General features: G+C 38.1%; 1 protein-coding gene across 2 annotated transcripts in view; it reads right to left on the bottom strand.

The window, feature by feature from the left end:
- The window catches only part of sdcbp2 (syndecan binding protein (syntenin) 2), a 64,163-nt gene extending 43,134 nt beyond the window's left edge, over positions 1-21,029 (bottom strand). For both annotated transcript variants that reach the window (XM_088440983.1, XM_088440991.1), the window contains exons 1-2: positions 20,867-21,029; positions 4,022-4,073 (exon numbers count right to left, since the gene is read on the bottom strand). In XM_088440983.1, the coding sequence (XP_088297109.1) occupies positions 4,022-4,072 (51 nt within the window). In that variant the 5' untranslated portion in view covers position 4,073; positions 20,867-21,029. The remainder of the gene's footprint in view (positions 1-4,021; positions 4,074-20,866) is intronic.
- Between the last annotated feature and the right edge of the window lie 5,722 nt (positions 21,030-26,751).

Below are 26,751 nucleotides of genomic sequence, written 5' to 3'. Positions count from 1 at the left end.
CTCAGCCAGTCACTTGACTTGAATCCTATTGAAAATGTAGGGAAAATAAAAATCAGAGTTCATCGGAGAGGTCCCAGGAATCTTCAGGACCTAATGATTTTTTTTATTTTTTTTTTTGTGGAAGAATGGGCCAAAATCCCATCTGAGCATTGTATGAGACTTGTTTCTCAATACAGGAGGTATCTTGAAGATGTAATAACCAGCAAAGGCTTTTGTACAAAGTACTAAATACATTTCAGCAAATGTGTCCAACACTTTTTTCCAGTGTTATTTCATATTATTGCACATAATTTAATGTATGGCCATTTGTTTTTGATTTCGTTGCAAATGTCAGTTGCACAAGTGGTTGCCTACAACTTGTAAAAAAAAAAAAAATCAGGTCAATAGCACCTTTAGAAATATATTTACTCAGAAAATGGGCAACGTGTTCAATACTTATTTCACCTACTATATATATATATATATATATATATATATATATATATATATATATATATATATATATATATAACATACATGTTTACAATCAGAAAACGTCATAAATAAAACATATAGAAAGGATTTATCTACCTTTGAGTGGCGCTTGTTATGCCCATATTCCCTAGTAAGGGTAGCCTAGGCTAGGCTAGCTTCTTATTTCTTGATTATCTCCAGCTTTGTTTCCATGTAAATCATCTTCTTACTTCTCTCTTTAACACAGTGTTTCTCAACTATATTTTGCCAGCCCCCCCCTAGATAAGAGAAAACTTTTTGCGCCCCCCCCAGTCGATGCTTTGCCTATAGATAAGATTATTATTGATGAAAATGGTTTAGGTATTGAAGAAAAATCATATTTTTCAAATTCAATATATCAATAAAATAGTGTGTACATGGAACTGAGTTATTCTAATAAAGATTGAGACGACGTAATGTCAGTATAAAGCAGATATGGTCCTGGCCCAGGGGAAATAAAGACAAGTCGGCACCTCCAAAAGGAACAGATAGCATCCCCCGAGACAACATTCCACCAGGAACAAAAGGCCAGGCGTGACCTTCAAGAGAAGATACCAGCCAGGGTTTATGGTGGACAGACTTCCTCCCGCTTCAAAGAACAAAGACTTTTGAAGACGCCATCCCCTCACAAACACCCACGCCTGCACAACACCATCCCCACACAAACAGACCCCCACGCACGCACACACGCACACACCGACACGCACGCACGCACACACACACACACACACACACACACACTTGCATTCCTCAGTGGGACTACTTGCCCCAAAAGGGTATAAGAACTGAATGTTGAAGGTGAAACGTTGCCATTTTCTGCTCCGACCCGTGGCAGGACTGGCCCGAGTCCTCGTGTACTTTCCCACTTTGTCTGGATTAAATCAATTGTTTCACTATGTTGTGGTATGGGCAATCTTTCAACAAAAACGAACACGCTAGGAACTAGGTTAAGGCAACAAGCTTTTACCAGATTCCTTCAGTATACCTACACATTTATCCTTTTTAACATTAACAACAGAAAAATGCAATATAAATCAACTTTCAACAACTGTTAATTATTTTATCGCGTTTATACGGGTAACAGCTTAGTCTAAAACCGAAAAAAAGAAGCAAGTGCATCAAAGTGCCTGAAACTAAAAGAAAATTATGAAGATTATTACTTTATTGAAATTACATTCCACATGACAAAAACAAAGCCTTTTTCCCGGCATCCTCCTCCGGAGGGGGGGGCCTGCCCCAACTATTTGAGAAGCACTGCTTTGACATCACTAGCAATCTTGGGACCCATAGTTTAACCCATTCAAGTTTGAATTAAGCAGTAAAATGCAATTTAAATACGGTTTTGTCACCACTAACAATCGATCAAAGCTTTACCACTGCCATTTTGAAACAAGTGAGGCCGACCTATAGCAGACCAGCATTACCGTGAGGAGACAATTGTAGTGACTCGTTGCAAGGACAGCAACTGAAAATAAGTCTAACTACCAAAACACGCCTGCAGATGGAGACGAAGCAACACAAATACAGCCAAGCCCAAGCCCAAGCCAAAAAAACGTAAGCCAGGGACACTGTAACACGGGGGTCTACTGTATTTATTTTAATTTATTGATTACATTTTTTGTATGTATTTTATTTTTCTTGAATTCATTTCTTTCTTCTTTTCTCCTTCTCTTGGGAGTTACACGCACTATGTTGATGTGAGTGTGTGTGGGAGAGACTATTTGTCATTTGGCGTGGGATGAGGGTGGACTGGGGAACATACAGCTCTGCCGTTACAATGTGACTTGCTGTATATTCACAGTATGTTGGGTTTTGTTCGTTTCAAAAATGTTCAGTAAATAGAGTTGGGGGAAAAAAAGTATAACTGAAAAGTAACAAATATACTTGTCAAGTTACTGTTGGTGAATAAATAGGGCACTTATTTAAATTTTAAATGTAAATAAATAATACATTAAACATTATTTTTTTGTTTTGTGTCTGCAAAAATTTGCAACAGTGGCCCTTGGAAAATTTGCTTTCTAAAAGGAGTCTCTGACTCCCAAAAAAATGGAGAGTCCCTGATCTCGAGGTTGCCTTTTCCGAGAACTCTAGGCACTGATAGAGTTAAAAAATTGTTATATTCTGTCAGGGTTATCTTTAAAAAGGAGACTAAGACAAGCCCTGCTACATATACACCTTGGATTTCAAGTCCTGCGTGTCCGCCCCACTGTGCTGTGGCAAGCCTGCTTGGGTCTCCGCTCCGTTGCGCACCGCAAAGCAGTTTGACCCACCAGGGACTCCGTTGCACGGCGCATCGCTGGAGGGTCAAAATGTGCTTGCGTGGGGACTACCAACTCATGCAATTAAAAAAACAATAAATAAATAATGAAAAGTTTTCTAAACTTCCGAAAACAAAACAAGCCCCATTTGTGAAAAGTTGGCTTGGATAACACTTAATTGCATGCTTCAATGGGTGAGTACATAAATGATTAATTTTAACTTTTAAGTGGATTTATAGAATCGTGACTCAAACAGTAATACAGTAGACAAGTGTGTTGGGGAGAGAAAACTTGAAAAAGCGCTGACACTCGAAAGCTGGAGTTGCAAAAGCCCTGCTTTAAAGCATGTTTGCGTGTCCTGCAAGTCATGTGATTGGCTCCCGGCGCGATATCGACCAATGAGGGCAGGAGTTGTAATCTACTCCCACCCCAACTCCCGCAAGTTTACACCAAGAAGGGACTTGAGCATACAACACACACGCTGTTGGATAGACTCAAGGCAGAGGATGAAGGAGCTTTAACCGGAGCACGTTGCAAATCTTTTACCGAGATTCCTTTTTGTAATAAATTGGAATTTCAAGTGGACACTTTCATTGTTAGCATGTCTGGTCATCAACAGCTTTCACTTTAATAAGACCGGGTGCCGCTAATATGACTGCGGCTCTCAGTGACTACATTCAAAGGGAATGGGAACAGAAAGGGACAACAGTTCAGATAGTTTGTAATGTTTAATAATTTAAGATTTAAGCAAATATGTGTACTGCAGTTGTTGGACGTTCGAGGAGTGTCCGTGGCAAGTGCATTTATAGTTACGTTGTCTGTCTGGCATGCAGGAAACTTCCACAGAGCGCCGCCGTAATATACTCCCCCCTACCGCCCAAAAAATCCCTGATGCACTGAAGGTGTAATAGGCAAGGCGCGAAGTAGTGAGGGATCACTGTATGTTGGAAATAACATTGGATGTTATCACTTGGAACCCTTACAAAAAAAATTGTTTCACTGGCATTCCCATAGATTTGTCTTTTTGATAAAAAATGAGAACTTACAATTGCATTTTTGAAGTTGCGTTTTGAGAGCCCTCTTGTAAGATCCAAAAAGCGCACGGAGGGCATGCAAAGCGTCATTACTTGATTTCCATTTGTAAAACTTTGTCCCAATCAATTCTCAGAAACAGGAGACATCAAAATTCAGCATATTTAAAAATAACGTGTCATGTCCTTCATAATGCTACTTAGGTTCTCAGGAGAGAACGATGAGGCTGCACAGCTTACCTTCATCACCTTGTCAACCTTTAAGTCCTCGAGGGATGGATACAGAGACATCCTATATGGGAGAGTGGAAAAAAAAAGAAAAACAGGACAGGTGAAACACATGCTGTGGTACAAGCAGACAAGTCAGATGCAATTGTTAAATGTTGCAGCTATGAAATTCTAAGTTAGTTATTATTTGGCAAAAAAACAATTAAGTTTATCAGTTTGAACATTAAAATATGTTGTCTTTGTAGTGTATTCTATTGAATATGGGTTGAGAAGGATTTTCAAATTGTTATATTTTCTTTTTATTTACATTTTACACAATTTCCCAACTTCAACCGAATCTGGTGTGTAGTTTGGTTCGAAACATGGCAAAAAAGTAAAAGCACATTTTTTCAATTGTTTTAATTTGATTCAACACAAAGAGAGAATGATCAACGTACTATAAGAACACTAAAAGCCTTCGGTTTTCTCCAAAACTGACAGTGCACCTTATAATCCGATGCGGGGAGACGAAAAAATAAAATAACTTAATCGTCATGTACTTTCTTCAATTTTTACCTCTGCATTTCATTTATAAATGTATTTTTTACAAATAAAGTTTTTCATAACACCAATATTTTTATATGCTATATTTGCTCCAATTTTGACCGAGGGGGTCAAGGCACAAAAAAAGCGAGATTTTGTAAAACATAGTGGGATTTTATCAAATAAATCCAGAAACTATTTTAAACTATTTTTCAGTCAACAAAACAACATATTTTAAAGTTTCTAGCTGCAATTTGATTAAAAACTTTAAGTATAATATTTCATTGAATCAAAATTATACTCTTTTAATGTATGATTCATCTTTGCATTGATCTAAAAAGTCTTTTAATGTAATCAAGCAGTATTTCAAATCATCTTTATTCTTAATTTCTGATTGTCGAATAAAATTTTGACTGACTAATCTGAAAACTTTGTTGCCATGCCCTTTAGCGCAGTTCCATCTAGTCTAGTGGATGCATTACACAACTACAGCCACTACTGTAGCTTCTATTCTAAGCATCTTATAATGCAATGCGCCCAATATATGAAAACACTTTTGAAATAGGCCATTCATTGAAGTTGTGCCTTATAATCTGATGTACCTTAGAGAGGAGAAAATACAGTAATAAACTGAATGATCTGATTATTTTGTTGCCATTCCCTTTAGTGCAGCTCCATCTAGCGGATGCACAATGCAACCCCAGCCACTACTGCAGCTTCTATTCTATGCACTTTATAATGCGGTGCACCCTTTATGTGAAAACATGCTATTCATTGAAGGTGTGCCTTATAATCCATTGCGCCTTAAAGTGCTGAAAATGTGGTACTGATAACAAATTTAGATTAGACTGGGTCTCAAAATGATGAATCCACGATTGATCATTTAAATAATTATCGATAAACTCATTAATTGTTGTGGCTCTAGTTAAATTGCTCTTTAGTGTTAAAAAACACAAGTAGGCCTACTGCCACTGTTGACATTGCAAAGTTATCTCAAAGTACAGTAACAATGATGCAAAATTCAGAAAATGGACAGTTGTTGTCTGAGATGGAAAAAAATTGAAAAAATGGGCATCTGCACTAAATGACGAAAGATTTTAAAATCAGGATACTCCATTTTCTTTTTTTTTTTTTTTTAAACAATCCATAATTAAAGCTAAGCAAAATGCAAGGACATACAACAGCCAATTGTTGCTTTTTTGCTGAAGCAAAGCAAAGAATGCATCCATAATGCTTAGTAGACAGAGCTAGAGCCAATCCCAGCTGACCTCAGAAGAATGTTCATCTTGGAAAATCAATGCGCACAACTGACAAATGTTTACTACCATTGTGACTGTGCTTGATGCTGGTCGGCCACATCAAAGATCAAGTGGGAACATTTTTGAGTCATCTATGATTTTTTTGCCCCAGATAAAATTTTAAATGTTGACTGTCTCCACCTAATGATTCTATTTATTTTGACCAGTGGTTCTCAAAGCGGGGTCTGCGGACCTCCGGGTATCCGTGGCGTGATTGCAGGGGGTCCATGAAATAATTTGTGTTATTAATAAAAAATATATCTAAAATATATCTAAACACGGGGGTCCCGTGTTACAACGTCCCTGACTTATGTTGACTCATGTTGTGCCCTGGAGTACTAGTAAGTTTTTTCATCCCTTCTTTATGATATTTTCCTGGTTTTGCGTCCAAAACAACTCATGACTCCAGGGGCTTGGCTGTATTTGTGTTGTTTCGTCTCCATCTGCAGGCGTGTTTTGGTAGTTAGACTTATTTTCAGTTGCTGTCCTTGCAACGAGTCACTACAATTGTGGTCTGCTATTTGTTGGCGTCATTTGTTTCAAAATAGCGGAACGGTAAAGCTTTTTTCAATTATGAGTGGTTACAAAACCGTATTTATAGTCCATTTTACTGCTTACTTAAAACTTGAATGGGTTAGCCATGGGTCCCAAGATTGCTAGTGATATTAAAGAGAGACGTAAGAAGATGATTTAGACCTCCGTGTTACAGTGTCCCTGGCTTACGTTTTTTTCATGTTGCGATGTGGAATACTGAGTTTTTTCATCACCTCTTTACGGTATTTTCCCGGCTTTGCAAGAAAAACAACTGCCATGACCCTAGGGGGTTGGCTGTATTTGTTTTGTTTTTCCTCCATCTGCTGGCGTTTTTAGGTAATTGCACTTATTTACTATTGTCGTCAAACTGCTTCCATGGAACGCATCAGTACAATGCTGGTCTGCTATTGGTCGGCGTCTCCACACGGAGATACTGGTCTGCTATTGGTCGGCCTCACTCGTTTCAAAATGGCAGTGGTAAAGCTTTGTTCGATTGTTAGTGGTGACAAAACCGTATTTAAATTGCATTTTACTGCTTAATTCAAACTTGAATGGGTTAGCCATGGGTCCCAAGATTGCTAGTGATATTAAAGAGAGACGTAAGAAGATGATTTATATGGAAACGATGCTGGAGATAATTCTTATTAGGGAATATGGGCATAACAAGCGGCACTTCTTAAACATGCTTTAGGCATTTCAATGGAGCTCAGTGTTTGTATTACTCGATTTTTTTGCGCCAATTTTTCCACTTTTACCGCATATGAATATCAACTCCAAATATCCAATATATATAAATAGCCTTCTCTAACTACGAATAATCTGTACCAGTCCTGAAAATCCCATATCGGCCGATCTCTGGGCCACAGTGCTTCAATCCAAGTATCAATTCAATGCTTATGTATATTAATTTTCCTCACAATTTTTTAAAAGTTGAAAACAACTTGCAAGTTTGGTAAATTAGCCAGAAACTTCAAATCAAATCAGTATTTTGCGAGCCACATAAAATGATGTGGTGAACTGGATCTGGCCTCCAGGCCTTAAATTGGACACTTGTGGTGGAGACAACGCCTTAATCTTGAAGCAATCTTGAAGTCTAACGTACCGTTCTTGACTAAAACCTGTATTGGGCAACAAATCAAATTTATTCGTTGTTTCAATAAAGCAATCAATTCAACCAGGTTAACTCATTCAATGCCAGGGTTGTATTTTCACATTTCTTGATGAGTCAGGACATCCAATCCCAGATACTTAAGAATGGATTGAATACTTAAGTATCTGCAAATTAATGTCCTTAATGTACTTAAGTATGGAATACTTAAGTACCGTATTTTCCGCACTATACGGCGCTCCCGATTAAAAGGCGCACCCCCATTAATGACATATTTTAAAACTTTTTCCATAAATAAGGCGCATCGGATTATAAGGTGCACCCTCAATTAATGACATTTTAAAACTTTTTCTATCACAATATAGTAAAACTCAAATTAATAATAACTCAAATAATAAACTCTCAATAGCATGATATCTCAGTAAATATGACCAACCTTGTTCAACTGTAAACACACAAAAGAAACAGGTAAAGCTTACTTTATCAGTTCATTCCCCATCGACGAATCCCAATTTAAATATTGATCCATATATAAGGCACACCTGATTATAAGGCGCACCATCAGCTTTTTTAAAAAAAAAATAAGGCCTTTAGGTGCGCCTTATAGTGCGAAAAATACGGTATCTTGGATTGAATGTCAGGACTCTAATAAAACATGAAAATACGTCCCTGGCATTGAATGAATGACATATACTTTTAAAAATGTAATAATCTCGAAATTTGTCAAAATGTGTATTGTGACTACAATTGCTTCCTAATGAGACGATAAATTATATTGAATACATTGAATAATTTGTTTTATAATAATTTGTTTTATAATGCTGTTTTGGACTAAATAATTGGAAATGGGCCTGGTTTGTTAAAAGGAGGCCTGCAATTTGCTATTTTTATTTTCTAAACCAGTATAATGGAAAAGTAAAAAAAAATATACTTGCTCTCAAATTGAACCTGTTGCTGAATAAAAAGGGCACATTCAATTTTTATACTTAATAACGCTAATAAATTTGAAAAAATTTTTTGTTTTGTTTTATTTCCACAAACATTTGCAATGGGGGTCCTTGGAAAATTTGCTTTCTAAATGGGGTCCTTGATTCCAAAAAGTTGGAGAAACCCTGATTTTGTCTGTAACTCAATTACATCATCATTACATATTTAATCACCTGTAATGAGAAAAGAAACAATTCGACTGTATTGCATTATTGTTTTATGACAGCAAAGTGCCGCATTACATAAACAACTTGTGTCGTGTAGTGATGTGTAGCTAGAAATATGTCAGTCCAAGATACAAAGACCATGTACCTTGAGTAAGGTTAAGTAAGTTAAGTGTCAATGTACCGACCCAAACTTCATTTTAATATTTTGTGTCGGCAACTCAAATACATAATCCTGTCAAAAAGCCAATGTATAAAGGAAAATATATAGAAAAAAAAACATTGCCACAAAAACTACACACCATGAAAAACAGGGACATGTTGAAAAGAGGAAATGAAAGCCAACAGTCAGCTGACTGACATTACATTCAGTGCAACTGGGCAGGCACAAACAGTGCAGCAAGAAGAAACCAAAAAATATCTCCAACGTCAGAGGGAACGGCGCTGTAAACTTCACTTTTTTTTTCCAATCATTGCCACGAACACCGGCATGAATATTTGCATGTCAAACATGGAGGGTAACGTATTTAAAAAAATGCAGTCATGTTTAAATTACAATTGAAAAAATAAATACTGTATTTTTCCGAGCATGGTGACCTTGCTTATAAGTCGAACCCCCCACCGTTTTTTTTTTTTTTTACTTTTTTTTTTTTTTTTTTTTTTTTACAAAAGCACGAGTATGTCTAGCCCTGATCTTAGTGGTTACACATATCACGACTGTCCTATTAAAACACAGGGTGTGTGCTATTAACATGACAAAATTACACTACTTTTAGAGGCATTTCTACATCGTATATCGAGTAACTTGCGGTGATAGGGATAGAGGGGGTGGGGCGGAAGCGAGATTAGACTGCGAGGCAGTGATGCAAATGCTAAAACTAATGTTGCAACAATAAAACGATATGAACTTTCAATGCTTTTTTTTTTTTTTACACATCTGATCATGAATATGCATCCATCTGCTTGTCGAGCTCCCGTTCCATCTTGCCCTCATTCGTGAAAAAGACCCGAAGATACTTGTACTCCTCCTCTTAGGGTTGGACCTCATCCCCGACCAAGAGAAGGCATTCCACCCTTTTCCGACTGAGGACTCTGGTCTCAGTTTTGGAGGTGCTGATCTTAATCCCAGCCACTTTACATTCGGCTACGAACCGCTCCAGTGAGAGTTGGAGTTCACGGCCTGAGGAAGCCAACAGCACCACATCATCTGCAAATAACAGAAATGCAATGCTGAGGCTCCCAAATTAGACCCCCTCAACGCTTCGGCTAAAGCTAGAAAAACGGTCCATAAAATATATAAACAAAATTGGTAACAAAGGGCAGCCTCATTGGAAATGTATTCGGCTTACTACTGGATATGCGGACCAAACTCTGATTGTCATACATGGGGCCCGCATTCGGGCGACTGGTATCCCAGACTCCTGAAGCACCCACCCCCTTACCACAGAGGAGTTTTTTGCCCACTTCGGAACTGAGAGATAGAGCCCCATCACTATGCACAGTGTTAATAGTGCACTGAGAGGCCGAATGGTGGAGCAGAATTTCCTTGAAGCCGTCCTGAAGTCGCTTTCCATGCCCTCATGAATTCCTCCCACGCTTGAGTTTTTGTCTCAGCGATCGCCAAAGCCGTAAGCCGTACACCGCTTGGCCACCACCATGTCCAGGGACTGCCACCACAACAGGTACCAACCACCCGACATCTCGGCAATGAAAGCACGGAACGTGGTCCATTCAGACTCAATGTCCCCCGCCTCCCCCGGGATGAGGAAAAAATTCTGCCGAAGCTAGGAATTGTTTAACCATTGCAGCAAAGCTGGACACACATGCAAAGGTGCTTTTAAAAACTTCTTGGGACCCCCGAGTGGATATACAGTATTGTACATCTCAGTATGGAGGTAAAGAGAGCTCCTTAATGTGCTATGGTGTTCTTAAAAAAACTTTTGCGAACACCCGAGTGGATACACTGTACATCACAGTGCCAAGAGAAAGAGCAATCAAGAAAACTTGGGGGATATTGAAAAGACTGATCGATTGTGACCACTGTTTATTTTGGTGAATGCAAGCCTATAGATACATTATATATATATATATATATATATATATATATATATATATATATATATATATATATATATACACAGTGATCCCTCCTACTTCGCGGTCTCAGTACTTCGCGTTTTTTTCCCCGGAAAAATTAAAAATATTTAAAAATAAAAAAAATCATTTAAAAAATGCGCAAAAATGTAAAAAAATTGAAAAAAGCAAAAAAGTACAATAATCAGTACTGTACTCATCAAATAACGAAGTAATATTAGTTAATCACTATGTTGAGAATTCTTAAAGTGTTACAGTTCGTGACGTTTTTTTATCTTGTGTTGAAATTTATGCTTTTAATTTGTCGGGTCGCGTTGCATTTCCGTTTCCTGTTTTACGTTCTCTGTGCGTCATTCGGCTCGTTACGGTGATATAGTGAATGACAACATAAGCTCATATTTATAGTTTATTATCATTTGTGTTGATAATGCACGCTACTGCCTATGTTTAGTAAGCGCTAAGTGTTTATTCTGTTTATGTGTTCGTTCGTGTAGAGGTTGGACTTTATAGTTAGGAGTTGTTGTTAGTTGTTGCTAACCCGCTATTGTCGGCTAAAAATACAGTAAATTAATAGATTAACTGTTTATATGTTAGTTGACTGACTTTAAGATGGTTGTTGGTTTATTATTCAAAAGATACTACATGATACACCATACATGAGCCAAAATAAATATGAAGTTGAATGTGATGACTTGCGTACTCTTTCACCAGTCTAGGTGCAGATAACCAGTCCTGAGAACAAATTCTCAACAAACTTAAGTAATATTAGTTATTTAATAAATATACAATAATGTTAATAATGTTACTAATGATAATGTAATGTTAAATAATAGGAGAAAGGAAATAAAATACGCAAAAAATACCCAAAAAAAAGGATTGTTTATGGTTACTGCGGCTATATTGGGGCGTACATAGAAATCTAGGAACTGATACCCTACTTCGCGGGTTTCAGACTTTGCGGGGGGTTGACAGGCCCCATTAACCGCGAAGTAGGAGGGATCACTGTGTATATATATATATATATATATATATATATATATATATATATATATATATATATATATATATATATATATAAGCCTATTTTTCGTCATAGTGCGAGTGCCATGGAGTGGCAGCAAAAAATATCGAATTTCCTTAAAGTTTTTATGTACTCTGCTGAGCCCGTTGCCGTGACATTGTTTAAATGTTGTCTATATACAGTGGACCCCTGTGTTACAACATCCCTGGCTTACGTTTTTTTCATGTTGCGATGTGGAATACTGAGTTTTTTCGTGCCCCCTTTACGGTATTTTCCCGGCTTTGCGACAAAAACAACTGTCATGAAGCTAGGGAGTTGGCTGTATTTGTGTTGTTTTGTCTTTATCTGCAGACGTTTTTAGGTAATTGCACTTATTTTCTGTTGCCGTCACATGTTGGAGATGCTGGTCTGCTATTGGTTGGCCTCACTCTTTTCAAAATGGCGGAACGATAAAGCTTTGTTCTATTGTGAGTGGTTACAAAACCGTATTTATAGAGCATTTTACTGCAAAATTCAAACTTGAAAGGGTTAGTCATGGGTCCCAAGATTGCTAGTGATGTTAAAGAGAGAATTAACAATAATGGAGCTAATCAAGAAATACGAAGCTAGCCTTGCCTAGGCTACCCTTACTAGGGAATATGGGCATAATAAGTGCCACTCAAAAGGTAAATCTTTTTTATATTTTATATTTATGATGTTTTCTGATTGTATACATGTATATTATATGTATGTAGCACACTATACTATGCTGGTACCAATTTTAACAATGCATGTACAATTTTGATGTTTTCACCTGGGTTTCTAAATGCATGAGCTATTGAACATAGGTTTGGATTGCCTGCCATATGGTGAATTTGCCTTACGAGCCGAACCGCAGAACGGATTAATCTTGTAACACGGGGGCCCACCGCTCACAAAAATTAATGGAGCACTATAAAGAAACACATTAGATACAGCAGATCTCAATATGAAGTTGGATATCTGTACAAATAATGACAGGGCAGTGTCTTAGGAACAAAAGTATGCCAGGTCTTTTAATGGAAATAAAGTTTTTGGCCTACAGAGGGCTCAATTGCTTAGAAACCATAAAATTAGACTGAAATGAATATGTGGCAGGCTAGTCCATTTTTTCCAAAACTTAATTTCTGCAACTCTAAATGCTTTTCAGTATCTTGTGTGGCCCCCTACGAGCTTGTATGCATGCTTGACAACGTTGCGGCATGCTCCTGATGAGACGACGGATGGTGTCTTGTGGCATTTCCTCACAGATATGTGTGATGGCATCTCTGAACTGTTGTACAGTCTGAGGAGCAACCTGGCAGCACCTAATGGACCAAAACATAATATCCCAGAGATTCTATTGGGTTAAAGTCAGTGGATCGTAAAGGCCATTCAATTGTTTCAATTGCTTCATCCTTCAGGTACTGCCTGCATATTCTTGCCACGTGAGGCCGGGCATTGTTGTGCATTAGGAGGAAACCAGGACCTATTGCACCAGCATAGGGTCTGGCAATGGGTTCGGGTTCAAGGATTTCATCTCGATACCTTATGGCAGTCAGAGAACCATTTCCGAGGCAGTAGAGGTCTGTGCGTCCCTCCATGGATATACCTCCCCAGACCATCACTGACCCACCACCAAACCTGTCATGTTGAACGACGTTGCAGGGAGCACTTTCTTGGTTCAGATCTTACATCCTGGGAAGGACGCATAGTGTCTCTTATGGCAATGCGATCTCTAAATCTTTCTCCGTCTCATGTGGTGTCCCGCAGGGGTCAGTACTTGGTCCCTTACTGTTCAACATCTACATGATTATCTTGGCGATATTATACATAAACATGCTATTAGTTTTCATTGCTATGCTGATCATACCCAACTCTATATGCCCTTAGAAATAACAGATCCGTGCAAGTGCAGTAAACTGGAGGCCTGCCTTGCCGAGATTAAACAATGGATGTCTTCCAATTTTCTGCTTCTCAACCCTAGTAAAACAGAGATGTTAATTATTGGCCCTGCTCATCATCAGCACTTGCTTAAGAATACCACGTTGAATCAGGAAAACTATTATTTCCCAAAGTAGTTCTGCAAAAAATCTCGACATGATATTTGACTCAACTCTCTCTTTTTGAACACATATTAATAACATGACAAGAACGGCGTTTTTTTCACCTCCGCAATATAGCTAAAATTCGCCCTATTCTTTCTCTTAGCGATGCAGAAACATTAATTCATGCATTTGTTACGTCGCGCCTAGACTATTGTAACATTTTGTTTTCTGGACTTCCCATGTCCTACATTAAAAGCCTGCAGTGTGTACAGAATGTAGCAGCGAGACTATTGACAAGGACGAGAAAGTTTGATATTACTCCGATTCTAGTTCGCGCAGCCACCTCAGTAGAAATCTTTAAATCCCGACTAAAAACACATTTATATTCAAAAGCATTTAGTTAATTGAGCCTGTCTGCAGCTTTCTTCTTTTTTCTTTTTTCCTGCCCCCCTCTTCGGGCTGGGAGAGGGGGCTAGCTAGATGGTGAGGGTTGACTTGACCGCCTCCATTAGGTCCTGCGCTGATCGACCATCGCGGGTTAGGAGATCGGCCGTCTGCGGTCCACCTGGTTGGAATGTGGGATGGTTCCTGCCCAATGGCTTTGCCTGCTGTCAAGACATCACTGCACTATATAGCACAATATGTTTTCTGTGATTTGTGTTGTTTGTGTGTATGTCTGTGTTTGGTACAGTACATGCAGCATCCACTTCAATCGGTGGGCCTGGAAGGGGGCTCCTCCTACCTGTGGTCCCTTCTGGAGGTTTCTGATTTTCCCCTAATTGGGGTTGTTGAGTTTTTCCTTCCCCTTCTGGGAGGTTTGACAGGGGATGCTGTTATGTACCTTACACTTAAAAGATGTCTCTGTACGACTTTTTTTTTTCGAAAGAGGTCTCCACATGACCTCTTTCCATCTGTGAAGCCCTTTGAGACTTTGGTGATTTAGGGCTATACAAATAAAATTTGATTGATTGATTGATTGATCGAGTACAGGGCGCCAGCGGCGGACTTGCCAATTCTGGTGTTCTTGAGCAAATGCCAGTCGAGCTCCATGATGCTGGGTAGTGAGCACAGGGCCCACTACAGGACGCCGGGCCCTCAGGCCACCTTCATGAAGTCTGTTCCGGATTGTTTGGGTTTAGACATTCACACCAGTGGCCCTCTGGAAGAAATTCTGTAGGGCACGAGCTGTGCTCAGGGCGTTCCACCTTGCAAAAAGGAGCAGGTATCGGTCCTGCTGAGGGGTTGAGGCCCTGTCCAGCTCTGCAAGAATAACCACCAGTCCCCTGAAATCTCCTCCATATTCTGCAGATTGTGCTAGGAGATACATTAAACCTTCTTGCTGTAGCACGTGTTGATGTGCCATCCTGGAGAAGTTGGACAACCTGTGCAACTTCTGTACGATTAAGGAATCGCCTCATACTGCCAGTAGAGATAATTACGCAAGCCAAAATCAGCACGAGTGGAAAACCAGCCAAAAAAGATCAAGAGGAAGAAACTTGAAATGACCTCCACATGTAAAACCCGTCCTGTTTTGAGGGTGTTCTAATTGTTGCCACTGAACTGCACCTGTTGCTACTGAACTGCACCTGTTGTTAATTCCATGAACACCAATTCAGTTGAAATTGATTAATCAGGCCCTCAGCTGCTTTACCAACCAGAAAACTATCAGACAGGTTTAATTTAATTCATGCCAGGCCCAATAAAAAAGTGTTCGTTTAATTTTTGTGAGCAATGTATATAGTTTATTAAAAAAAAAATGTAAAAAATAAATAGACATATATATATATATATATATATATATATATATATATATATGATGAATAATCGTGATTATAGGGGTAGGAGTCTTTGGCTGTCTCACGATTCGATTCAATTCCAATTTTGGGGTCTCTGATTCGTTTCAGAATCGATTTTTGATTCAAATGAAGTGACTCAACTACTTAAAAAAGATTTCTGCTTCAATCTATGTAAGTGCAAATAATCATAATACAATGTGGGTTATTTTTGCAAGACAGAATAACAAAGGGAGATTGTATATTTTTTTTAGTTTTGATTGTGTAAGATAAATTAATGATAAAATACCTGTTGCACTGGTGCAGCGGCATTGTTTCATGTGCTCCAGCTGCTCCAGGAGCTATGCCGGCTCCCTATTGTCTATGCATTGCCATAGGGATGTGTAAGTTGGAAACAATGTTCCTTGGAAACAATGTTCAAAGGGCGACCGGAGCCTGGCATTTGCGAAATAGTCATGCGATACGACAGATTGAATCATGAGACCCGCTACGACTTAGCAACAACTTTTCAATAAAAGGCTGCAGCCCGAGAGCTCGTGGAGAGAGACTTTGCAGCAAGGCTGACACACGGTCATGCTCTCCTTCGAGCTCTCCCCACTGCAGTGGTAAAACTAAATCTCTGACTCCTGTGTTATTATATATAACTCTCCTTGGGTCATTTGTGGGGTATCGAGTCCACTTCAAACCCAAAAGATTGTAAGGAGCATGCCTTTTTCCACAAAAATAGCATGTGAACTGCTATTTTTTAAACTATCTATAAACTGTATAGCTTTTATAGTCTAAATTAAAATGAAACAAAAAAAAAGTAGAACAAGACACATTGACATTTTAGATTAAAAATTTTATTATTTTATTCATATTATATTTTTACACTGTTTCCCAAATGAAAACTATTTTTATTCATCAGTACATTTATGATAAACAAGATATATGATAAGATATAAATATGAAATGTTCCAAGTGAGCAGCTAAATAGATAGTACGAGTAAAGGTAAGGGGAAAACGCCAGGAGCATTATCAGTCACAATTGTTTGTAGCATATTATTTAGTACAGTAGTGACAGTACCTTTATTCATTTGCATGTATGTGACTAATATGTGTTTGTGAATTAATTTTTTGCATACATTGTTTTGTACTGATGACTGTTTGCTTTATGTTCTTTATAAATATTTTTTTCTTCGTTATCTCATTTATGTCAACAGTTCATACTTTAACAGCAAAGTGAAACTATACTGTCCTCAGTGTTCCCTCTAATTTTGAATGTGTCTGCGCATTCACACAAACTCCCTGAGCAGGCATTGGACCAAGTTGAGCAACTTCAGACATGCACAAAGTGAGTCACCGTGCGCATATCTGATGTCGCTCCGTGACCTCTATCACAAAACTCACATTTTGTCATTAATTACATTACACTACAGACCCCCTGCAGTCAGGCCATGGTCCCCCAGGGGTCCACGGACCCCACTTTGAGAACAACTGATCTAGAGGAGTAAAACAAAATATATCGTAAGTGCTACATGAGGCTTTATTTTTCCATCAGCACAAAAAAAGGAAGCGGGAGTAATTACTCCCCGTCAAATGCAAAATCACAAGATATCATTTTCAAAGGGAACAGCAAAATAAGAGTATGATTTCTTTTCATGCCTGATTTATTTGTGTGGCTTTAAAGGGAGTGTGTAAGATTTAGACCGTTTTTTTTTATTTAAAAGGATTAAATTAAATGTATATTTCAAAAACTTGCAATTGAATGTGTTCTTAATGACCAAAAGTATGTTTTAAATATAATCATAGGTTGAGTTATCATTAAATTATATTACATGGGGGGTGGCGCTTCTCCAGAGGTGGCCATGTTTGTTACAGCTACAATGGTAAATGCACCACCTACAGCACATCCTGCTGTCCGTAATAAAAAACGGTCTGAATCTTACACACTATCCCTTCTCTAATGTATGCAGTACATCCACCCCAGGCGCAAATATCTCTCAGGCTACGTCATCATTGGACTTGAGGGCAAAGCTTCTAAATGACTTCTGACACCCAATAAATGGGCAAAGCATTGAGTCCTTATCAGAAGTGCATCACAGCGACCACAAACAATCACAAGCATGTGTGTCTGAGATGTATGGAGTGCTTGTTGGTCCTCATGCACACTAGCTCATTGTGTTGGGCCATTTGAAGATGGCTCACTGTTAATTTTCCATGGGCTTCGTTTTGTTGGCACAATTCTATTATGATCAAGTGCCACATACAGGAAAGAGCAAGCAGGAAATGGATTTTGGCCGCCTGTCTTTCAGGATGACATCATGCATATGCAGTACCAATCAAAAGTTTGAAAACAGCTTCAAATTCAAGCTACAGTGGTACCGCTACTTTCAAAATTAATTCATTCCGAAAGTCATTTTGTAACTTTAATTTTTCATAGAGCTGCTTTTTACATGTAATTCAATAAATATTAATACTAAATAAATTATAAAAATGCGTCAAAATCAGTAACAAATACAAATTATAACTACATTACATCATGTAAAGAATAATAAAAATCGTTCCTAAACCCTTCAAGAGACTCATATGAATTGTAGCAGTTGACAGCCAATCAACTTTGGGAACATTCAACGGCTCACGCAGTGGGCAGGAAAGAATCATGGCGGCCGCTTTGCGGTCACCGGGAGCGATCCAACACGGCCAGCTGAGCTTTCAATACAAAACAGATCCAAGAAAAAGCACTCACCTGGCTTGTAGAAAGGTAGAAGCGAGAACTTGGGACAACTGGTATGTGCAGCGTTTGCTTCACTTAACAGCTGTTGAACCGTAGTTACTGTGCTAAACTAACGAAAGCGCAGCATTGTCAGCACAATATTTAGCACGGTCTCGGCCACTTGATTGCGACATTGAAACTTTTGGTGCCGCCTCTGGCCGCAGTTGATATTACATACATAGTGAGAAGGATGATGTGGGTTTTATAGCAGCCAGCACCCCAGGTCCGCAATATGACCATTGGCCTCTGGCCGCCGTTGATATTACATACATAGTGAGAAGGATGATGTTTTTTTTAGAGCAGCCAGTACCCCCCCGGTACGCAATATAAATCTAAGGCGTTGACCAGTCCGTGGTGATCAAAAGGTTGGGGACCACTGATTTACAAGACCAAAGAACCAATAATATATATATCAATTTTTTTTTTTTATTTTGCGCGTGTAATTTTACTTATGTTTAGTCTGGAGTCATGCAAAGTGCTTCCTGTGAGATATCATTGCTAAAAGGCAAACGGGGTGCTAACAAGACTAAAGTCAGATGCAACAGCCCAAAGTGGTATGTTACATATGCATTTTTATTTGAATATGTACAATGTTAGCCGTGGCTAATGTCTATTTTAGAAGGGTTGTCTTGAATGATGCCTTTTTGTATGCAAATTTCTGGTCACGGTTGCACTAGACATGGCGATATCCCTTGTTTGCTCACAGAACTGAAACTTGCATTCTACAATGGCAACAGAATGTATGGCTGGCTCACATTAAGTTGTGATCTGCATTTAGAGACTTCACTTCAACTCCCCCATGTATGTCTTTCTCACGGAAAATATCCACAGCATCCTACTATGCCAGGAGTGTCAAAGTCATTTTAGCTTGCGGGTCACACGGAGGAAAATCTACTCCCCCAAAAAATCATTGTATATATTTATATAACTTTATATAACTTAAAAAACTTATAAAACTACAAATGTATTTTTGTTTTTCAATACTGACCAAAGTAGTACATCATTGTTAATCACAAAACGTTGGTGCACGGCCTGACTGCAGGGGTCCGTGAAATAATTTGGGTTATTAAAAATGTGTGTACGTATTAATTTCATGTTGTTATATATTAAATTGTGAAAGTACTCATTACTCTTCAATAAAGCAATCGATTTAACCATTTTAATATAATTTTAAGAATGTAATAATTTTGAATTTGTCAAAATTTCGTGATTGAAATTGCTTGCTAACGAGGCAATGAAGCCAGCAAAAATTTTGCGGCATTTTATTTAAAAATGCTGTTTAGGCAAAATAATTAGAAATCGACTCGGTTTGTTATAGGGAAGCGTGCATTTTTTTATTTACTAAACTTCAGCTTAGTAACAAATGTTCAGTTAAGTAACAAATATACTTGTATAATTGAATATGTTGGTGAAAAAAAGAGCACTTATTCAATTTTTAAACACGTTTTTTTTGTTGTGTTAGAGCGGCCTTTTGTTCCTTTTGGAGTTTGTGCAATGAAGGAGTGAGGAACCTGCATGGATAGTGCACAACATTTGATCCAGGAGCTAACACATGTAACGTTTTATTTGCTCCAAGGACCCTTACAAATACTGAAATGGTCGTTTGCAAAATTCGAGGGGATAGAGGTCTCACCCAGCTGCGTTTTTGGCACTACAACAGACCAACTTGTTCCTCGGGGGCCAGCTATCCTGCAAGTTTTTAAAGGGTCCGTCCTCCGACACACCTAATTCAAATGATCATCTCACTAGTACAAGCCTGATAACGAACCTGATCATTTAAATCAGCTGTCTTGGGAGGGCAAAAAAATGAAAACATGCAGGACAGCGAAATCAAACAGATTGGCTTGGGGGCGGAGACAATAACATTCAAACTATAGACAGAAGAAAAAAGGAGGAGGACTATAGTCAGTAAACCCAAACCCATTGGGTATGGGTCGTTAGAAAACAGAGGCCTTCTTAGAGCTTCGCTGGGAAAAACGGATGGGGGGGAAACAAGGGTAGGTATAAATGAGCACGGGAAGTTTGGACTGCGACTGCCAAAATCAAACCAAACTTATTAAGTATAGTCCATTAACGATCAGACTGCCTATTGGACAAACTGTTTAATATTTCAAGACATAGAAACAAGAGGAGCCAGCATTGCTTTGATAGCAAATACTAAAATTTAAAATAGCAGCGTTGCTTTGTTACGAAATTAAAAGAAATTAAAATCCAAAGTCTCCCGGTAACAATAGATGCAACATCTTCAAAACAGACAAAGGATAAAAGACACGTTGAAGGTTTCGATCACGTCATGCGGAATAATTGTCATGTGATAAACAAGTTACGACATTTCTTCTGCATATTACTGAACAATTATCGAGTGCTGAAAGCGCGTTCGTCAGAAGACGAATGTGTCGGTCGTGTCACGTCAGGTTCCGAATTTCGCACGTCTTTCTTTGTCCGGAAATAGTGACGCACAACATAGCGGCTAGCATTTATCGTTAGCCCCAAGAAGCGAGGAACCACGTCAGGTACCATCAGAAAACACACTCACCTCCAATGTTTTCACGTGAAGCTCGGCTTGAAGTTTAAAAAAAAAAAATAATAATAATATATATTAAGAGAGCGTCTCAGACCCAAGTGTCGAGCGGAGTGGAAATAAAGTACTGTACGTGCTTGGACTGGGTATCTTCTCGTCGTTGATGACTTGGAAAAAAAAAAAAGGGGGGGGGGGGGAATTCTGGAAAGTGGCGTCACTTCGGAAGCCCCTCCCACACCCTGCATGTCACATGACTTTTCCGTCATTCGCTCGCCTTTTGATATATATACATATATATATATATATAATATATATATAATATATATATATATATAATATATATATAATATATATATATATAATATATATATATATAATATATATATAATATATATATATATTATATATAATATAATAATTTTAATTTCAACTGAGGAGGAAGGCAATAAGGGGGCAGAGGCTACGGGAAAACGACTCGAAACAAAGTAACATCAGAAAACATTAAGCGAGCAAAAATACAACTAGAGTAAAAGTACCAACCAAAAGATCACAAGCGAGAAGGACGCGAGGCAGGGGATTTCACTGGACGCAGGGAGTATGGCGAAGGAATAACCCAGCTTCGCTCTCCTGTAGCGACCAGCCCTTAAAGGACCCTGATGGGTAATGGGGAACAGGTGCGCAAGGCTGGTGACCCCGCCCCCTCGTGGCACAATTGAACTCTGCCTCGGCACAGAACAAACAGAAACATGACAAATTTGTATTGGTCCCTATGAAATAATCAATATAAAGTGTCTTTTGCGTCATAGAAGAGATCTTTTATAAAAAAAAAGAAATAACCAAAATTAATCAACATAAAATGTAAGATAATATACAATAAGATTAACTTGATTGTCCCCAGGGGGAAATTTGTCTTGGGCAAAAGTGCTTTGACCACAACAGTGTTACCGTGACAAGTGCACGTGTGTGTGCACACACTCAAACCAGATTTGGTTGAAGTTTGGAAATTGTGTAAAATGTAAATAAAAATCAACTAAAACACTATATTTAATGTTCTGACTGATAAACTTAAGTTTGTTTTTTTTTTTGCCAATAATAATGAACAGAATTTCATGGCTGCAAGACGTTCAGTAAAAGTTGGGAAAGGGCATGTTCACCACTTCGTGACATCACCTTTCCTTTTTAAGACCACTCAAACATTTTGGAAGAGAGAAGACTAATTCTCTTCGCTTCTCATGTAAAACTCTTCCTCATTCTTGCTTGATGAACCGCTTCAGTTGTTCAACAATCTGGGGTCTTCTCTGTCGTTTTTTAAGCTTCTTAATTCTCTTAGTTTCTCACATAAACTTCTTTCCCATTCTTGCTTGATGAACCGCTTTGATTGTTCGATAGTCCGGGGTCTTTGTCGTATTTTATGCTTCATAATGTGCCAAAAAACCTGACGGCGTTTCTGGATGTTGTTCATAAACAGCTTTTGCTTTGCATGACATGAGTTATAACCTGCGCTTAATTATCTAGTGACCAACTGTATTTACTGACAGTGGTTTTCTGAAGTTTTCCTGAGCTCATTTGTTGATATCCTTTACACACTCATGTCGGTTTTTAAGGCAGTGCCGACTGAGGGATCGAAGGTCATGGTCATTCAGTCTTGGCTTCCGGCCGTGGCGCTTACATGCATAGATTTCACCAGATTCTTTGAACCTTTTGATAATATTATGGACCGTAGATGTTGAAATCCATGAATTCATTGCAATTTTGCTTTTAGAAAATTTCTCAGGCAGTTGTGGAAAAATTGGTGAACCTCGCCCTATCCTTGCTTGTGAATGATTGAGCATGTTTGGGGAGGCTCCTTTTATACCCAATCATGATACCCATCATTTCACAATTAGCCTGATCACATGTGGGATGTTCCAGCTTTCTCAGCTTTCTTTGTATTCTTTGCCACCTTTCCCAACTTCTTCTGGATGTGTTGCAGCCATGAAATTCTAAGTTAATTATTATTTGGCAAAAACAATTAAGTTTATCAGTTTGAACATTAAATATGTTGTCTTTGTAGTGTATTCAATTGAATACAGGTTGAGAAGGTATTTCAGATACTTGTATTTTGTTTTTATTTACATTTTACACAATTTCCCAACTTCAACCAAATCCAGTTTGTATAACCAGTCCAGGAGATCTGAGAAGGTCATGTTCCTGTCCGCTTTCTTTTCGAGAAAAAAAACGTAATTTCTTCCTTCCTGTTTTGTCCTTAGTCATTGTATTTTGTTTTTATTTATATTTTAAATTATAATGCGGTGCGCCCAATACATAGAAACACTTTTAAAATAGGCCATTCATTGAAGGTGCGCTTCATAATCCGATATGCCTTATAAAGTGGAAAATACAGTAAGAAACTGACTTATCTGATTATTTTGTTGCCATTCCCTTTAGCACAGCTCTATCTAGTGGATGCATAATGCAACCCCAGCCACTACAGCAGCCCTTTATGTGAAAACAATTGAAGGTGTGTTTTATAATCCAGTGCACCTTAAAGTGCGGAAAATGCGGTACCGATAACAAATTTAGATTAAACTGGGTCTCAAAATGATAAATCCAAGATCTAAAATAATTATTGACTTGAACATTTAAGTAAATTATCGATAAACCGATTCATTGTTGTGGCTCTAGTTAAATGGCTCTTTAGTGTTAAAAAGGACAAGTCTAAAAGTACTGCCACTGTTGACATTGGAAGGTTAGCTCAAAGTACAGTAACAATGATGCAAAACTCAGAAAATGGACAGTTGCAGTCTAACATGGAAAAAATGGGCTTGACTAAATGACAAAGAAGACTATAAAATCAGGGTTAATGCTTATGTGTATTATTTTTCCTCCCAATGTTTTAAAAACCTAAATCGGTCGATCTCTAGGCCTCAGTGCTTCCCAGGCACTAAAGTATCAATTTAATGGTTATGTATTATTTTTCCTCCCAATTTTTTAAAAGTTGAAAACAACTTGCAAGTTTGGTAAATTAGCCAGAAACTTCAAATCAAATCAGTATTTTGTGAGCGACATAAAACGATGTGGGGAGCGATCTGGCCCCTGGGCCTGAAGTTGGACAATTGTGGTGTGGACAATGCCTTAGTCAGCCATCTTGAAGTCTAACACACCATCCTTGACTAAAACCTGTATTGGGCAACAAATCAAAATCATTCGTTGTTTCAATAAAGCAATCAATTCAACCAGGTTAACTCATTCAATTCCAGGGTTGTATTTCACGTTTCTTGAAGAGTTAGGACATTCAATCCCAGATATTTAAGAATGGATTAAATACTGTATCTGCAAATTGATGTCCTTAATGTACTTAAAAATGGATTAAATACTTAAGTATCTGCATATTGATGTCCTTAATGTTTTTAAGTATGGATTTAATACTTAAGTATCTTGGATTGAATGCGCGAACCCTAATAAAACATGAAAATACGTCCCTGGCATTGAATGAATGAAATATACTTTTAAAAATGTAATATCTCTAAATTTGTCAAAATCTGTTTTGTGACTGCAATTGCTTCCTAATGAGGCAGTGAATTAAGTTGAATACATTTATTTTATCATGCTGTTTTGAACTAAATAATTGGAAAAGGGCCTGGTTTATTATAGGGAGGCGTGCAATTTGCAATTTTTATATTCTAAACTTCAGTATAACGGAAAAGTAACAAATATACTTACTGTCAAATTGAATCTGTTGAATAAAAAGGGCACTGATTCAATTTATAAACTTAATAACGCTAATAAATTTGATATTATTTTTTGTTTTGTTTTATTTCCGCAAACATTTGCAATGGGGGTCCTTGGAAAAATTGCTTTGTAAAATGGGTACTTGATTCCAAAAAGTTGGAGAAACCCTGATTTAGTCCATAACTCAATTACATCATCATTACATATTTAATCACCTGTAATGAGAAAAGAAACAATTCGACTGTATTGTGTTGTTGTTTTATGACAGCAGTCAAAGTGCTGCATTACATAAACAACTTGTGTCATGTAGTGATGTGTAGCTAGAATTATGTCAGTCCAAGACACAAAGACCATGTACCTTGAGTAAGGTAAGTAAGTTAAGTGTCAATGTACCGATTCCAACTTCATTTTAACATTTTGTGTCGGCATCTCAAATACATAATCCTGTCAAAAAGCCAAAGTATAAAGGAAAATATAAAGAAAAAACTAGAGCTGCAAGCAGCTATAAAGGGCCCTCGCAGACCTGTGCACGTTGAGGTATGAACAGGTCGGGGAATGAACAAGTAGGAGTATGAACGCGTTGGGGTATACGCATGTTGGGGTAAGTGAACATTAGAAGTCAATGTCTCATAAATGTCCAAATTTTATGACATATGACATACCCGGCCCAACAAACTAAACAGAAACGCAAAAATTATGTTATATTATTTTGTTCCACACAGTGGTCTTACCACTACGATAAAAATTAGTTCATAGACGACTTCAGTACAGTACTCTTATTAAATATGTGAAATTTAAAGGTGGGATTCTGTGGGTTGAGTTACAGCAGCTTTTATTGTTGCTGATGTATGAACTTTCCGCTGCCGGCTCGGCCACGCCCATTATCAAAACAACGTACTATTTGGTGGAGGGCAATAGGCGTGTTTAATGGCTTTTCAGAAAACATTTAAGCGAGTTAGGGTTATCTTCAAGAGGCTCAGCAGAGTACATAAAAATGTTACTGAATTGATATATTTTTTGCTGCCAGTAGGTGGCGCTCGCACTGCCATTAAAAATAGGCTTTAGGTGTATTCACATTGGACTCACATTCCATGTACACAGTTTTGGAAAGATAAAATTATCTAGGTCCAATTACAGCATTTTTTTCTGTTTTGGTGAAACAACGGACTTTGAGGTAGCATACAGGCCACGCCCTTTATTGAAAATTCATAAAAGTTTAGAACCTTCATGTTCCAATGTCTCAAAGCTTTCCTGACCATTTTTTCAGGTAATTTACTCAAACAGGCATTGAACAGTACATGGAAAGTGTAAAAAATAATATTTTTGTTCGCCACTAGGCAGCGCTGTAAATGATTTGGAAGTTGATCACATGCTGTATTAAGGGCATAACTTTCAAAGTCCCTGCAAAGTTTCAGATGGTTTGAAGCTATAACAGGTGAGTTAATATGGTTTTTGCCACTCTTAGCGAAGGAAATATTCAAAATAATTTGAAGCTCCGCCCACCTTACAATTCATGGGATCTTCACAATTTTTGGGATATTTGTGCCGCTATATCTGCTAATAGTCCATGCCAACATAGAAGTTAATCGGATGAACCGTTTAAGAAAAGAAGGCATGAGTTTGACACCATCCAATATACAAGAACGGTATGAAGTTGCACATTAAAAAAATTCATAACTATTTTTCTGTGCATCCTAGCACATCACTCCTATTGACTTTTTTGTAGGTCTTCCAGTCTCACATTTGCCTAAAAGGTTTCATAGCTGTAGGTCAAACCAAACAGGATTGACTGTAATCTTTCGACTTATTAAATTTTTTGCAGCCGCTAGGTGGCACTAGCTTTAAACTGGAATTGTTTGTCGATGTCTTCAGGAATAGATTTTCATCCAATGTGTGAAATTGTTAGAAGATCAGATCATCAGGGTCAAATTACAGCAGCTTTTACTGGTCCGATAAAGCTTCAGAATGAAAATGGACGTAGAGGCCACGCCCATTACCGAAATATCGTAAAATTTGGTGGAGGTCAGCAGGGCTGTCTAGAGGATTGTCAGACTTCATTTCAGCAATATTACTTCAAAGGGCTCAGCTAAACACATAAAAACGTTTAAAAAATGCTATTTTTTTGGCTGCCACTAGGTAGCGCTCGCACTATGACAAAAAAACGTTACGTTAACAGGTGTGTTTCACAT

Source organism: Hippichthys cyanospilos, chromosome 2 (assembly GCF_059441005.1).
Source record: "Hippichthys cyanospilos isolate Australia breed blue-spotted pipefish chromosome 2, RoL_Hcya_1.0, whole genome shotgun sequence".
Taxonomy (NCBI): Eukaryota; Metazoa; Chordata; class Actinopteri; order Syngnathiformes; family Syngnathidae; genus Hippichthys; species Hippichthys cyanospilos.
The sequence above is the reverse complement of the archived record's forward strand: the minus strand, read 5'-3'. Positions and strand labels throughout refer to the sequence as shown.